This window comes from Thamnophis sirtalis, unplaced genomic scaffold, assembly GCF_051295495.1.
Source record: "Thamnophis sirtalis isolate CommonGarterSnake01/CBP01778 unplaced genomic scaffold, rThaSir2_p1.2 scaffold_13, whole genome shotgun sequence".
NCBI lineage: Eukaryota > Metazoa > Chordata > Lepidosauria > Squamata > Natricidae > Thamnophis > Thamnophis sirtalis.
In genome coordinates, this window is record NW_028261393.1 from 43410175 (window position 1) to 43422321 (window position 12147).

A 12147-nucleotide genomic window follows, 5' to 3' on the forward strand; every position below is an offset into this window, starting at 1 on the left:
TTTCTTTAATCAGATAATAGGAATAGCTTGAGCCCTTGAAAGTAATTTTCCTATTTTAAGTACCCCAATAGTGCTCCCCCCCCTCCCTGGTTTTTTTTACAAATGGTAGTTGTTGACTTAAAAACAACTGAGCCCAAAATTTGATGGAGCAGCTCTGAGCAAGATACCGTGTTTTTCAGACTATAAGACATACCAGTGTATAAGACACACCAAGATTTCGAAGAGGTAAATAAGAAAGTTAAGTTTTTATCCTCCCCAGCCCCAAGAAGTACTCTGCAGGCTTCAGCAGGGATGGTGTAAGGCAAAAACTCTCCCATTTTTGTGAAAATGGGCTGTTTTTCACAAAAATGGAATGCGGGGCGGGGTTTCGGGAAGTCAAAAATGGCTGTATTTGGTTTATAAGATGCACCAAAATTTCCACACTCTTTTTTTGGGGGGGGGAGTGCATCTTATATTCCAAAAAATACAGTAGTTAAGTGAGTTTTCCCCCATTTTATAATCTTTTTTGGCACAGTTGTGTTAGTAAGCATGGTTAAGTGAACCTGACTTCCCCATTGACTTTCCTTGACAGAAGGTTGCAAAAGTAGATCACATGACATTGCAACTGGCATAAAATACCCGCCAGTTTCCATTGGTCCGAATTTAGATCACATGACCAACCCTATGGCTAGTGCTGTGTTGTAACTGAACATGGTCAGAAGTCACATTTTTCAGTTCCGTTCTAACTGGTCATTAAAGAAACGATTGTAAATGGAGGCCCACCTATAAAACTTTTTCCCCTTGACTAGCAAAGTCAAAAATATGGCCTACTCCTCTTATTCAACGTAATTTATTTGGTTTTTCTGTTCTGGAGACTATTGTGATTCGTCAATGTTAGTTTATGGTAGAATGTACAGGAAGCAGTCCATTATGGCTTGTTCAACAAAGTATACTTTAAAAAGGCCATGATTTAGCACGATACGTTAGAATACAATAGCAAGAGTTGGCAGAAACGTTGGAGGTCTTCTAGTCCAACCCCCTGCTTAGGCAGGAAACACTGCACCACTTCAAATGGATAGCCAACATCTTCTTAAAAATTTCCAGTGTTGGAGCATTCACAAGTTGTGGAGGCAAGTTGTTCCACTGATTGTTCTGTCAGGAAATTTCTCCTTGGTTTTAAGTTGCTTCTCCTTGATTAGTTCCCACCCATTGCTGCTTATTCTACCCCCCAGGTGCTTTGGAGAATAGCTTGATTCCCTCTTCTTTGTGGCAACCCCTGAGATATCGGAACACTGCTATCATGTCATCCCTAGTTCTTCTTTTCATTAAACTAATCATACCCAGTTCCTGCAACCGTTCTGCATGTTTTAGCTCCAGTCCCCTAATCATCTTTGTTGCTCTCCTTGCACTCTTTCTAGAGTCTGAACATTTTTGTTATATCGCGGTGGCCAAAACTTGATGCAGTATTCCAAGTGCGGCCTTACCAAGGCCTTATAAAGTGGTATTAACACTTCACCTGATCTTGATTCTATCCCTCTGTTTATGCAGCCTAGAATTGATGTTGATTCAGTTTGTGTGAATAACAGCTACCTCTAACTCCACATGCAGTCTGGTCATTTTGTCTGTGTGAAAGCTTTACTGGAGTTTCTTTTTAGCTGGATGAGGACTTCTGTTCTTTAAGTGGGAAGCTGTCCACTAGTTACTCCCATTATAGGATAATCAGACCTGAATCTTTATCTTCTTTATTCCTGATTCTGAGCCAATGGCCTTTGCTGGTTTCATACATTGTCCTAAGCTTTAGTTTGTTTAACTATGACTTGCAGACTAAGCCTCCTCCTGGCTGGGTTCACACAACACAAAACAATCCCTGCATTGTAAAAAGGTAATAACTGGCTTCTACCTTAACCTGCTTTGTGGTTGTGTTGGAAAATGAGGCTGGGGAAATAGGTTTTCTGAGCTGGAAGATCAGCAGAAAATTTACCTTGCTTCTTCCATGGGCTGTTTTGGTTAGAGGTAGAAACAGACAAAATGCAAAATAGGAGTCGGAAGTTAAAGGTAATGGTTAAAGGTAATGTTAAACGTATTCCTCACATATATGTGCTAGTCATTCCCGACTCTCATTCCCGACTCTAGGGGACAGTGCTCATCTCCGTTTCAAAGCCGAAGAGCCAGATGTCCAAAGACTCTCCATGATCATATGGCCAGCATGGCTAAATGCCAAAGAAAGGGAGGAAAACACCCTCACCCCACCCTATGGGCTACTCCCGTTGTCACTCGAATCCAGAAGCACCAATAGGGAAAGCGATCAGCGCTGAAGCCCCTCCCAAAGGAATCATCCCCTCTCCAGGGCGCCCCCTGCTGTGAGGGACCCCTACTAGACACACACCCCTTTCATCAATCTCTTCAGGAGGCGGGGTTTTCTTGCCCCCACCACCAATCGAAGCCCAGCCGTGTTTTCTTGACGGGCGTCACCCAGGATACTCTCCATATTGGACATGGCAGCGCTTCAGCTGCGGGCCTGGGTCGAACGACGGCGGAAAACAGAGCGAGGCGGCTCGGTTGCGGCGACCTGTTGGGCTTCTGGTCTTTCTTTCACCGGCGGGCTTCCTGATCCTGCCTCCGCCCAGCGAGCTCCATTCCCCGCCTCGTCCGTCAACATCATGTCAAGCGGAGCTTGACGAGTCCAAAAAGAGGCGGGGAAGAAGGTGGTTGAGAGGGTGAACCGAGGCGCATGCGCACAATGGGAGCGCCGTCTTTGGAAGCCGCGGAGAAAGCCGTCATGGCGCGAGGCTCCTCCTCCCAGCCAATGTAGTTTCGCTTTCCTCGATGGCGTCACCGGGAAGGAAGGGGTCTGCCCCCTGTCGGGAAGAAGAAGCAACTGCACGCCTTGGACGCTTCTCAACCCTGTATAAACTAGACGGGCGAGAGTTCCCATCCTCCCCTGCCAAGTAGGACCAAGATGGGATATGTAGTATTTCCCTACTGCAGGGAAGGAGCCTTGGACGAGCGAGGCAGGAAACTGGTCATTCCAGTTTCACAGGAATTCACACTCCTATCATTCCTGATTAATTGCCATTTAAATAATATTAATTAACTAATAATTAATAAAGATTCCCTTGTATTCTTATTCATTCCATGTATTCATAATCATGTTTATACTCATATCTGTTACCTAATTCATCCTTGACGAATCAAATTAAATTAATCAGAGGAGGGGATTTTTAATGTTCGTTCTTGCAGAGGAGGCTGCAGGACATCGGACTTCAGCGCGATCCCCCACCTGCCCTCCTCCCCTCACTGGGGATTTGGGAGTTAGAGATCTGCATCTCTAACCCATTTGGAGGGAAACAAGTGAAAGAAAACGAGCCCACCTCACCACTAACCCCCAGATTGATCTGCAGAGTCCTGGACCGGATCGTACAGCGGAGTCTTCTCAAACCTTGGCAGCTTGAAGCTGGGGCGACTTTAACTCCCAGGGTTGCCCAGAATTCTGGGAGCGGAAGCCCACCTAATCTTAAAGTTGCTGAGATTGAGAAGCATTGATGCAGACCCTGAATCGGTAGAGACCGTTCTGCGTGACTTGAGCTCGACTGGACACAATTAGGTTTAAAACGGAGTCCCTGCCCCCCCCCTTTTTAATTTATGGAGATTAATTCCACGTTGCTCATGCAGAACGAATTATCTTTTTTCCAACGAAATCAGAGCATCTGGTTTAAAAGGGACATGAATTTTTCTTGGATGCCGTGCCTTATTGGGGGGGGGAGAACGGGGACGGGGACACGGTTTGGTTGCCCCGATTTTTCTGCAAATATAAATCGATAGCAACCACCGTGCCTATTTGTGTCAATCGAGCATCCGTACCGGTGAATGAATGAATGAATGAATAAAGGGAGCTCGGGGACTCCGCTTTTTTTCTTCGGCCCTGCCCCGAGCGCTTGTGTTTGAAATGATCTGATTTGCTAACCCGCATCCAAATTATGTGCATACCTCTCGGTGACAGGCGGGGTAGGTCGGTGAATTAGCGCGCAGAATTCAAATTGAACTCTTCAGGAAGCTTTATAGAGTTTTGTGCACGTTTGGGCGAAATCATGACGGACCTTGCAGATTTGGACCCGGAGCAAATAGAAAAGTACCGGAGGTATTTCCAAAGGGGTTCGTGTACGGGGAAGGGGCGCCTCCTGGTTTGCTCCTGGCAAGCCATTTCTTTTTGGGTGGGCTTGGCAGGAGTGGTGGGGATTCCACATTCCTATATTCATCTTCCCCCTTTTTTTTCCTGCTACAGGGGTCACCCCAAAGGTGCTTTTCTTTTCTTTCTTTCTTTTTTTTTCAAGATTAATCTTTTATTACAATTTCATTTTCCTTTATACAATCACTTAAATACTGTGCAGTTAAAAAAAGAAACAATAAACAACTCATAACACTTCTATCCTACATACACCCTTCCTTCTACCCCTCCAACTTTCATTTCTCCCTTCCAACAATCCCCTCTTCTACTTCCCCTCCCCCTCAGCCATTCCTTTCTCCCCTTCCCACCATCTCACTCTCCTTACATTCCCTTCTCACTCCCTCTTAATTCCCCCCTCTTCTTTCCCTCTACACCTCGCTTTGGTGTATTTCTAGTATTCATTGGTCTATTTGTTTTGTACTAAAACAAAAGAAAAATAAAAAGAGAAGAAAGAAGAAAAGAAAAAAAAGAAAAAAAGCAACAGTATCCAAGTGCATTCATTGTTCTGAAAATTGAGTCTATATTTCCACCCTCCCCCCCCACCCCCTGAACCCCCCTCCCTGACCCCCTTCCGACTTCCCAGATCCCATTCCCGGCATCGTTCTTTATCAAGCAAAGTCTGGAGTATATTGAAACCAAATAGATTAGAAGTTACAAAATAATAATTAAAAAAAAAAAAGAACAAAAAAGAAAAGAATAATAAAAAGGAAAAAGGGGGGGGAAACCCTCCCCCCAAGAAAGAGAAATCAATAAACTCTCTAACATTAAACTCAGCTTCTCATTATTTTTAAAATCTTAAACAATGTCTTTACCCGCTTCCGCATATAAATTTTATACCTCCCATCCTGCCTTTACCCGTGTCCACATATATATTTTATCCTCATCCATTGCTCCTCTCATATTTACTCCACCCTCGTGTAGACTCTCCAGATAATCTTTCTTAACCTTGTATTCAAATAACAATTTATACAAAAATCAGCTTACATTCTGGATCAAGGTAATCTAATTGAACTTTCACTACCCTTCCATCTACCCCACGCCACCCGACTCCATTCATCCCAAACCACAATCCAAGAAAACTACGATCTCCGCTCTCCTCGCCCCAAAGAATAGATCATGCGCAGTTTAAATTAAGATTCAAACAAGTCTTATATAAATCCCATACAATATATGTCCAAATTCAGCACCACTTCTTTCAGTCTCAATATCTCTTCATCGGTATACAGTTTTGTCATTTTATACCAGACAGGAGTCCTGAAATTTTATTCAGATTAAAAATTTAAGAAGTATTTTAAAGGCATAGCTGGATCTTTATTCTTTACTCTTCTGCCCTTCCGGAAGGGGAAAGCAACACCCTCCGCCTTGTAGCCACGTGTCCCGCTGCTTATCTTCTCCTTGTCTTTCTCCAAGTCCGGGTGAATCAGGAAGTCCCGCCTTCAGAGTTTTGTAGTAAAAATCTCGGGCTTCGCAAACAGAATTGAGACGATATTTTTGGTTCTCAAGTGTGACTGTGATACCAGATGGCACTTCCCATTTATATTGTATCTGAGAATCTCTGAGTTTTTCAGTTAAGAAAGTGTAGTCTCTCCTTGCTCTTAATATTTGAGATGGTATTTCTTTAAAAACAATCAAGTCCTGTCCATCGATTCGCAGCCTGTTATTGTAGAACTTCTGTATTATCGCATTTCTGGATTCTCTTGTGGTGAAATATATAATTATGTCCCTCGGAAGCTGTCGTTGTTTTGCTACACACGAGTTCTGGCGATAAATATTTTGAATCTGCCAATCAAAGTTAAATCCCGGACTTCCCACCGAACGTCTGAAAGCCTCAAAAAAGGTCTGTTTCAAATTCTCCTGTTCCTTTTCACGCAATCCTCTGACTCTTATTGCAAACGCAGTCTTATTGTAATTTATCATAACGAGTTGTTTTTGAGCATTTTCAACTTCCTGTTGTAACGTTTGAATTTTAGATGTCAAATTAGAATTAGCTTTTTCCAAAAGTTCCAATTTGTCCTCCATTTCAGAAACATAGTCTGTCATAACAGTCATAACTCCGATCATATCTTCCCTTGTTTGAGCAATCTTGGCATCCAGTTTATCATATAAGTCCGATAAAAGTTGTTTAATTTCCTGTCTGAACTCTTCAAGGGTTTCAAAAAGAAATTCTTGCGTTAAGAGATCTCCAGTAGAGGGCGTGGGAGGCAAGGGCAGCGATTTTGTAACAATATGTTGAGATGTAATCGGTTTTGAATAATTGTTTTGGAAACGGGAGCTGCATTCTTTGCTTTCTTCCTATCGCCCAGTTCTTCTCTGCACCCACCCTCTCTTAGCTTTCCCTTTCCCCGATCTCTTAGCTTTCGCTTTCCTCCCATAGGCGCTCCCCCTCCTATCTTCTCAACTGCTGAAAGAAAATGATTGTCCCAAAGTCACACTATAGGGTTTTCATGTCTAAGGCGGTCTCCTGGTTTCTAGACCAGTGTGCCTTAACCACTGACTGTTTGATGAACCAAACCAATTCACTTATTCTCCAAGATCTGTCTAAGAAGAGATGTGGACTTCAACTCTCAGAATTCCCCATCCAGTTCTGGCCGCCCCTCACTTAGAAAAGGATTGGAATGCAGCCATGACAGTCCTGTTGGCTAATATTGTCAGCGAAGGAAAACAATTGCCTCTGTTTCTTTTTTTAAAAAAACCACATAGAGCCAGAGGGAGGCTACATTTTGAACTGCATCCTCAATCATTTGGAAGTAAGCTTTGTTTGAAAGTTTTTGCTGAAGGTAAAGAATATTTTTGCCAAGCTGCCTTCTTGATGCTGTGGAACAGTTTGTAACCAGCCTTTGATGTTCAGGAGGAGGAAGCATAATATGTAATATAAAAGGAGACTGTGGACTTTTCACGTTTGCAGGCTTCCATGGCTTTAATCCAGGTAGCCCTCCATTTATGACCACAATTAAGCCCAACATTTCTGTTGCTAAAAGAGAAAGTTGTTAAGTGAATTTTGCTCCATTTTAGGACCTTTCTTGCCGCATATGTTAAGTGAATCGCTGCAGTTGTGAAGTTAGTAGCATGGTTGTTAAGTGAATCTGGTTTCCCCCAAATTGACTTTGCTGGTCAGAAGATTGCAAAAGTGGATTTAAAAACGGTCATCAGTCACTCTTTTCAGTGCGGTTGTAACTTTAAATGGTCACCAAAGGAACTGTTGTAAGTGAAGGACTAGCTTGTACTAGCCTAGAAATAAGCATTACTACTACCACCCATCTCCGAATCCAAGGCACTTACTGTATTTTTCGGAGTATAAGATGCTCCGAAGTATAAGACGCACCTAGCTTTTAGGGAGGAAAACAAGGGGAAAATATCTGCCTCTGCCTCCCAGTAATTTGCCCCCTTGCAACAAACAGCAAACAGTGCAGACGATATACACTGTGTTACGTTTCAGACTATACTTGTACAGATGCTGTTAAAATATATATGGCTTTCTCAAAATATAGTTATTCTCTGCTATTTAACAGAAGATACAATAGCACTGGGCCTCTTCAGATCAAGCATTTATTTTAAAAAGCTTCTTCATTTCATTGTCTAGAACAATAATAAAGCAGACTTTAAGTCTAATAATTTGAACTCTCTATACACATTTATAATTATTGACTTACCTCCTTGCAGCAAACAGCCTGATTAGCACAAGAAAAAATAATCTGCCTCTACCTCACAGGGCATTGTGCAGCAAACAGCAAGTCTTACTTTCAATTTCAGCAGGGGCCTCCCGATCATCAGCTGTTTCAGGCTGCACAGATTCCCATAACCAATGCAGCATCCGCAAGCCCCATTTTCCCCGTTTGCTGCAAGGAGGTATATTGCTGGGAGGAAGAGGTCAAAGGGTGAGGGGCAGTGGTTGGGTGGGATTACATTCTGTATATAAGACGTACCGAAAGTTTCACCCTCTTTTAGGGCTTAAAAAGATGCATCTTATACTCTAAAAAATATGATATGTTGCAAAGGCAGAAAACACTAAAATTTTCTTCCGTTTCTTTTTTTTAGTTTTCTACCCTTGAGTGTTTTTTTAATTGTTGTTTCTGACTTCAGAACTGTTTCTTGATATTACAGATATGTGTCTCAGGCCAAAAAGGAAGCCCAAAGTGGGAACCTGAAAGGATCTCTCCAATTGCTCCAACAGGCTCTTGAAATCCATTTCAGTGAAAACCTGACTGCCAAGATTAAAAATTTGGAGGATGCCCTGGCTGTGGAGGAGGAGGACGATGGCTTTGTGGATGTGTGTCAGAGCGGATTCATGCTGTATGGAGAAATTCACGATAAGCTTTTTGACTATCAGAGGCAAGGCATTGCTTTTTTGTACAAGTTGTATCAAGACAGAAGGAAGGGCGGCATCCTGGCAGATGACATGGGACTCGGGAAGACCATTCAAGTCATCACGTTCCTCTCCGGGATGTTTGACGCAGAACTCATCCATTCCGTATTGCTGATTCTCCCAGTCACCCTTCTTAACAACTGGGTGAAAGAGTTTGCCAAGTGGACTCCAGGCCTGCGAGTGAAAGTTTTTCACGGAACCAACAAAGCTGAACGTCAAAGATCTCTGGAGCGGATCCAGAGGAGAAAGGGTATCTTGCTCACAACCTACCAGATGCTCCTCAACAGCTGGCCACAGCTTTCTAGCTTTGATGGGAAAGAGTTTGTTTGGGACTATATCATTCTAGATGAAGCCCATAAAATCAAAAACCCATCTGCCAAAACGACAAAATCTCTGCGCGTCATTCCTTCCAAAAACCGCATCCTTCTCACAGGGACTCCGGTCCAAAACAATCTCAAAGAACTTTGGACTCTTTTTGATTTTGCTTGTCAAGGCTCTCTTTTGGGTACCATGAAAACCTTCCAGATGGAATATGAGGGCCCTATCACGAGAGCCAGGGCAAAAGACGCCACTCCTGGAGAGAAAGCTCTGGGATGTAAAATCTCAGAAAACCTGATGTCCATCATTCAGCCATATTTTCTCAGGCGGACGAAAGATGAGCTCCAGAAGAAGAAAAAGGCCGAGCTTCCAAACCATCTTCCTGATAACCAAAGCAAAGATCTTGCTCCCGCCATGCCTTCTCTTCCACGAAAGAACGAGTTCATTGTATGGTTGTTCTTAGCACCCATACAAGAGGAAATATATAGAAATTTTATATCCTTGGATCATATCAAAGAGCTGTTGTTGTCTACCAGGTCCCCACTGGCTGAACTTAATATCCTGAAAAAGCTCTGTGATCACCCAAGGCTCTTATCAAATCAAGCATGTAGTCAACTAGGGCTGGAAGGATCCCATTACAATGAAAATGAACTTGGTGAACTCCCAGACATGAAGAGGAGTATTGAGCATGTTTCTATTGAAATGCTGATTCAGGAGTCTGGAAAGTTGAGCTTCCTTGTGGCGCTGCTGGAAAGACTGCAAGACGAGGGACATAGAACTCTGGTGTTCTCCCTATCGCGAAAAATGTTGGACATTATAGAGCGTGTCTTAATTCACAGGGGCTTTAAGCTCATGCGCATTGATGGGACAATGACCCAGTTGGCAGAGCGAGAGAAGAGAATTGGCATATTTCAGAAAGATGGAGACTACTCTGTCTTTTTGCTTACTACCCAAGTTGGTGGGGTTGGTTTAACCTTAACAGCTGCTAGCCGGGTGGTGATTTTTGATCCCAGCTGGAATCCAGCTACAGATGCCCAAGCTGTGGACCGAGTTTACAGGATTGGACAAAAAGAGAATGTCATAATTTACCGACTGATTATGTGTGGGACAATTGAAGAGAAGATCTATAGAAGGCAAGTCTTCAAGGATTCCTTAATACGCCAAAGCACGGGAGATAAGAAAAATCCCTATCGCTATTTCACAATGCAAGAGCTAAAGGAGTTGTTTATATTGGAAGACACGCAAAGCTCGGCCACACAGCTACAATTGCAGTCCTTACATGCCACCCAAAGAAAAACAGACACTGAGTTGGATGAACACATTGCACACCTCTACGCGCTGCAGATATTTGGCATTTCTGACCATGATTTGATGTACACACACGAGACAGCACATGATGACGAAGCCGAAAACGAAGAAGCCCACAGGTACATTGAACACAGAGTCCAAAAAGCCCAAGAGTTGGTACAACTAGAATCTCAGTTGAATGACCAGCACATAGGAAATATCAGAAACACGACTGAAGGAGCATGGCTGAGAGATACAGACTCAGCCACCCAGCCAAAAATGATGCCAACCAAGTCTTCACCAGGTGAGACTCTTGGGCCATCCACATCCGAAAGGACAAGCCCAACACTCCTGGAATCACCCACACAATCCACGGAGAAACAACCTGCTCCTCTTCCATGTCCTGTGGTTGCCCCACCTGTATTTATTAGTCCTGTCGTCAGTGATGGAGTTATTGATCTTGTAAGCGATGATGATAGTGACTTTGTTAGTGATATGGTCAATTTGAGCTCTAAAATGACCAATCTGATTGTTGAAGACATGGATGATGAGCAAATGCTTCAGATTATTTCTAATATGGAAGATGTTTTGCATTCCAAAAACAAAGAATGTCAACCAACCAGACTGCAAGCAGATGACCAAAACAAGACCTATACTCCGGATGATGTCATGCTCCAAACTGAGACTGACATGTCACTTGATGTTCTTCCAATCTCTCATGGAGATCCCTGTGAAATTAAGGAACTAAATGCTGTGGCACCACAGGAGACCATGGTTAGCAAAATGACTGAAAGCAGCGCATTGCAGAACTCTGGCATGAAAGAAACTGTACAGTCCAAGTATCTTGATATTTCCTCTGACTATCAGGTCAATTTCAACCTTGCCTTGGAGGATTCTGAGAATGGACCACAAACCTCCGCAGAAAAAGACATGTCATTAGAGGAGACAGCAAATGAAGGCTTCCAGCTGAGGTTGGATAGCTCTGTGGTCATGGACGATTCCAACGGTCCATGTGATAGCAGCGACAGTTTTGGGCTGGGGAAAAAGAAGCGTTTGGCAATTATTGTTTCGGATGAGGAAGATGGTGAATTAACAGATGAACTGGATGAGGACAAGCCACACGGAATTTGTATGTCAACACCAAAGGCCAACAATCCAATGGCTGCAATTTGTTTTTCTCTCAGGATCAAATTGAGTGGAAAAAGGTCAACAGCTTCTCGTCGATCCTTCTTCGATGTGGTCTTGGAAGAAATGGAGGATGCAGTTGGAGAAGCAGGAACTGCCACCAATGTATCTAATGATAGGTCTCTTCAGCATGAGTTTGAAGAAGAGGTAACCCAAAATTACATTGGGGAAGTATCAGAGGAACTGGAAGAGGAGCCATCTGGAGAAACACTGGATTCTGAGAGAGAATCTAGCCATTTCTGTGATACAGACTCTTCAAGAGGAGAATCTTTTCTCTGGTCTCAATATTGTAGGTGGAACTAGGGTTACTGTGCTTGAGTTGAATGTTTACTCTAAAGACTTGTTCCTACCATTGGATTTTGTTTTGGAGTGGCAGCTGCTGAAAATTAAATATGCAATTTTTTTAGGCATGTCTTAGCAGACTCTTTTAGTTCTTGATTATGCTTTGCTGCCTTTAATTTCAAAGTGAGTTCAATTTTTATCAATTACTTCCTCTTGGGTATGGCCAACGTGTTGGAATTTGGAGTCTCTGTTTCCCTTGAGGTAGCTAATATTTGATTGGGCTATATCGCTTGAGACTTTAATTGAAATGATGAGGCATGGGTCTCATCCATCCATCAATCAAGCAACTCCAATGATGGAGGACTGACATACCAGAGAAGGTTTGAATAACATCTAGCAATGAAAATTTGACTCAGATGGACGGCTTCCTGGGCGGAGCTTACTGATGGTGGCAGCTTAAAATAGCTGCTCCCTAATTCCTGGTCACTTATCTGTTTAGATGATCATC

The 12147-nt window shown here is 43.1% G+C and overlaps 1 protein-coding gene across 1 annotated transcript; it reads left to right on the top strand.

Annotated features, from left to right (window-relative positions):
* The first annotated feature begins 4067 nt into the window (after positions 1 to 4067).
* On the top strand, positions 4068 to 11660 carry LOC148043159 (DNA excision repair protein ERCC-6-like). Its single transcript, XM_087727101.1, has 2 exons — positions 4068 to 4117; positions 8306 to 11660. The coding sequence occupies exons 1-2, from the start codon at positions 4068 to 4070 to the stop codon at positions 11658 to 11660; spliced, it is 3405 nt and encodes a 1134-aa protein (XP_087583227.1).
* Positions 11661 to 12147: the final 487 nt, after the last annotated feature.

Coding starts and splice junctions, on each gene's coding strand:
- LOC148043159 (XM_087727101.1), top strand. CDS start 4,068: ATGACGGACCTTGCAGATTTGGACCCGGAGCAAATAGAAAAGTACCGG. Junction 4,118..8,305: donor CAAATAGAAAAGTACCGGAG/GTATTTCCAAAG, acceptor TTGATATTACAG/ATATGTGTCTCAGGCCAAAA.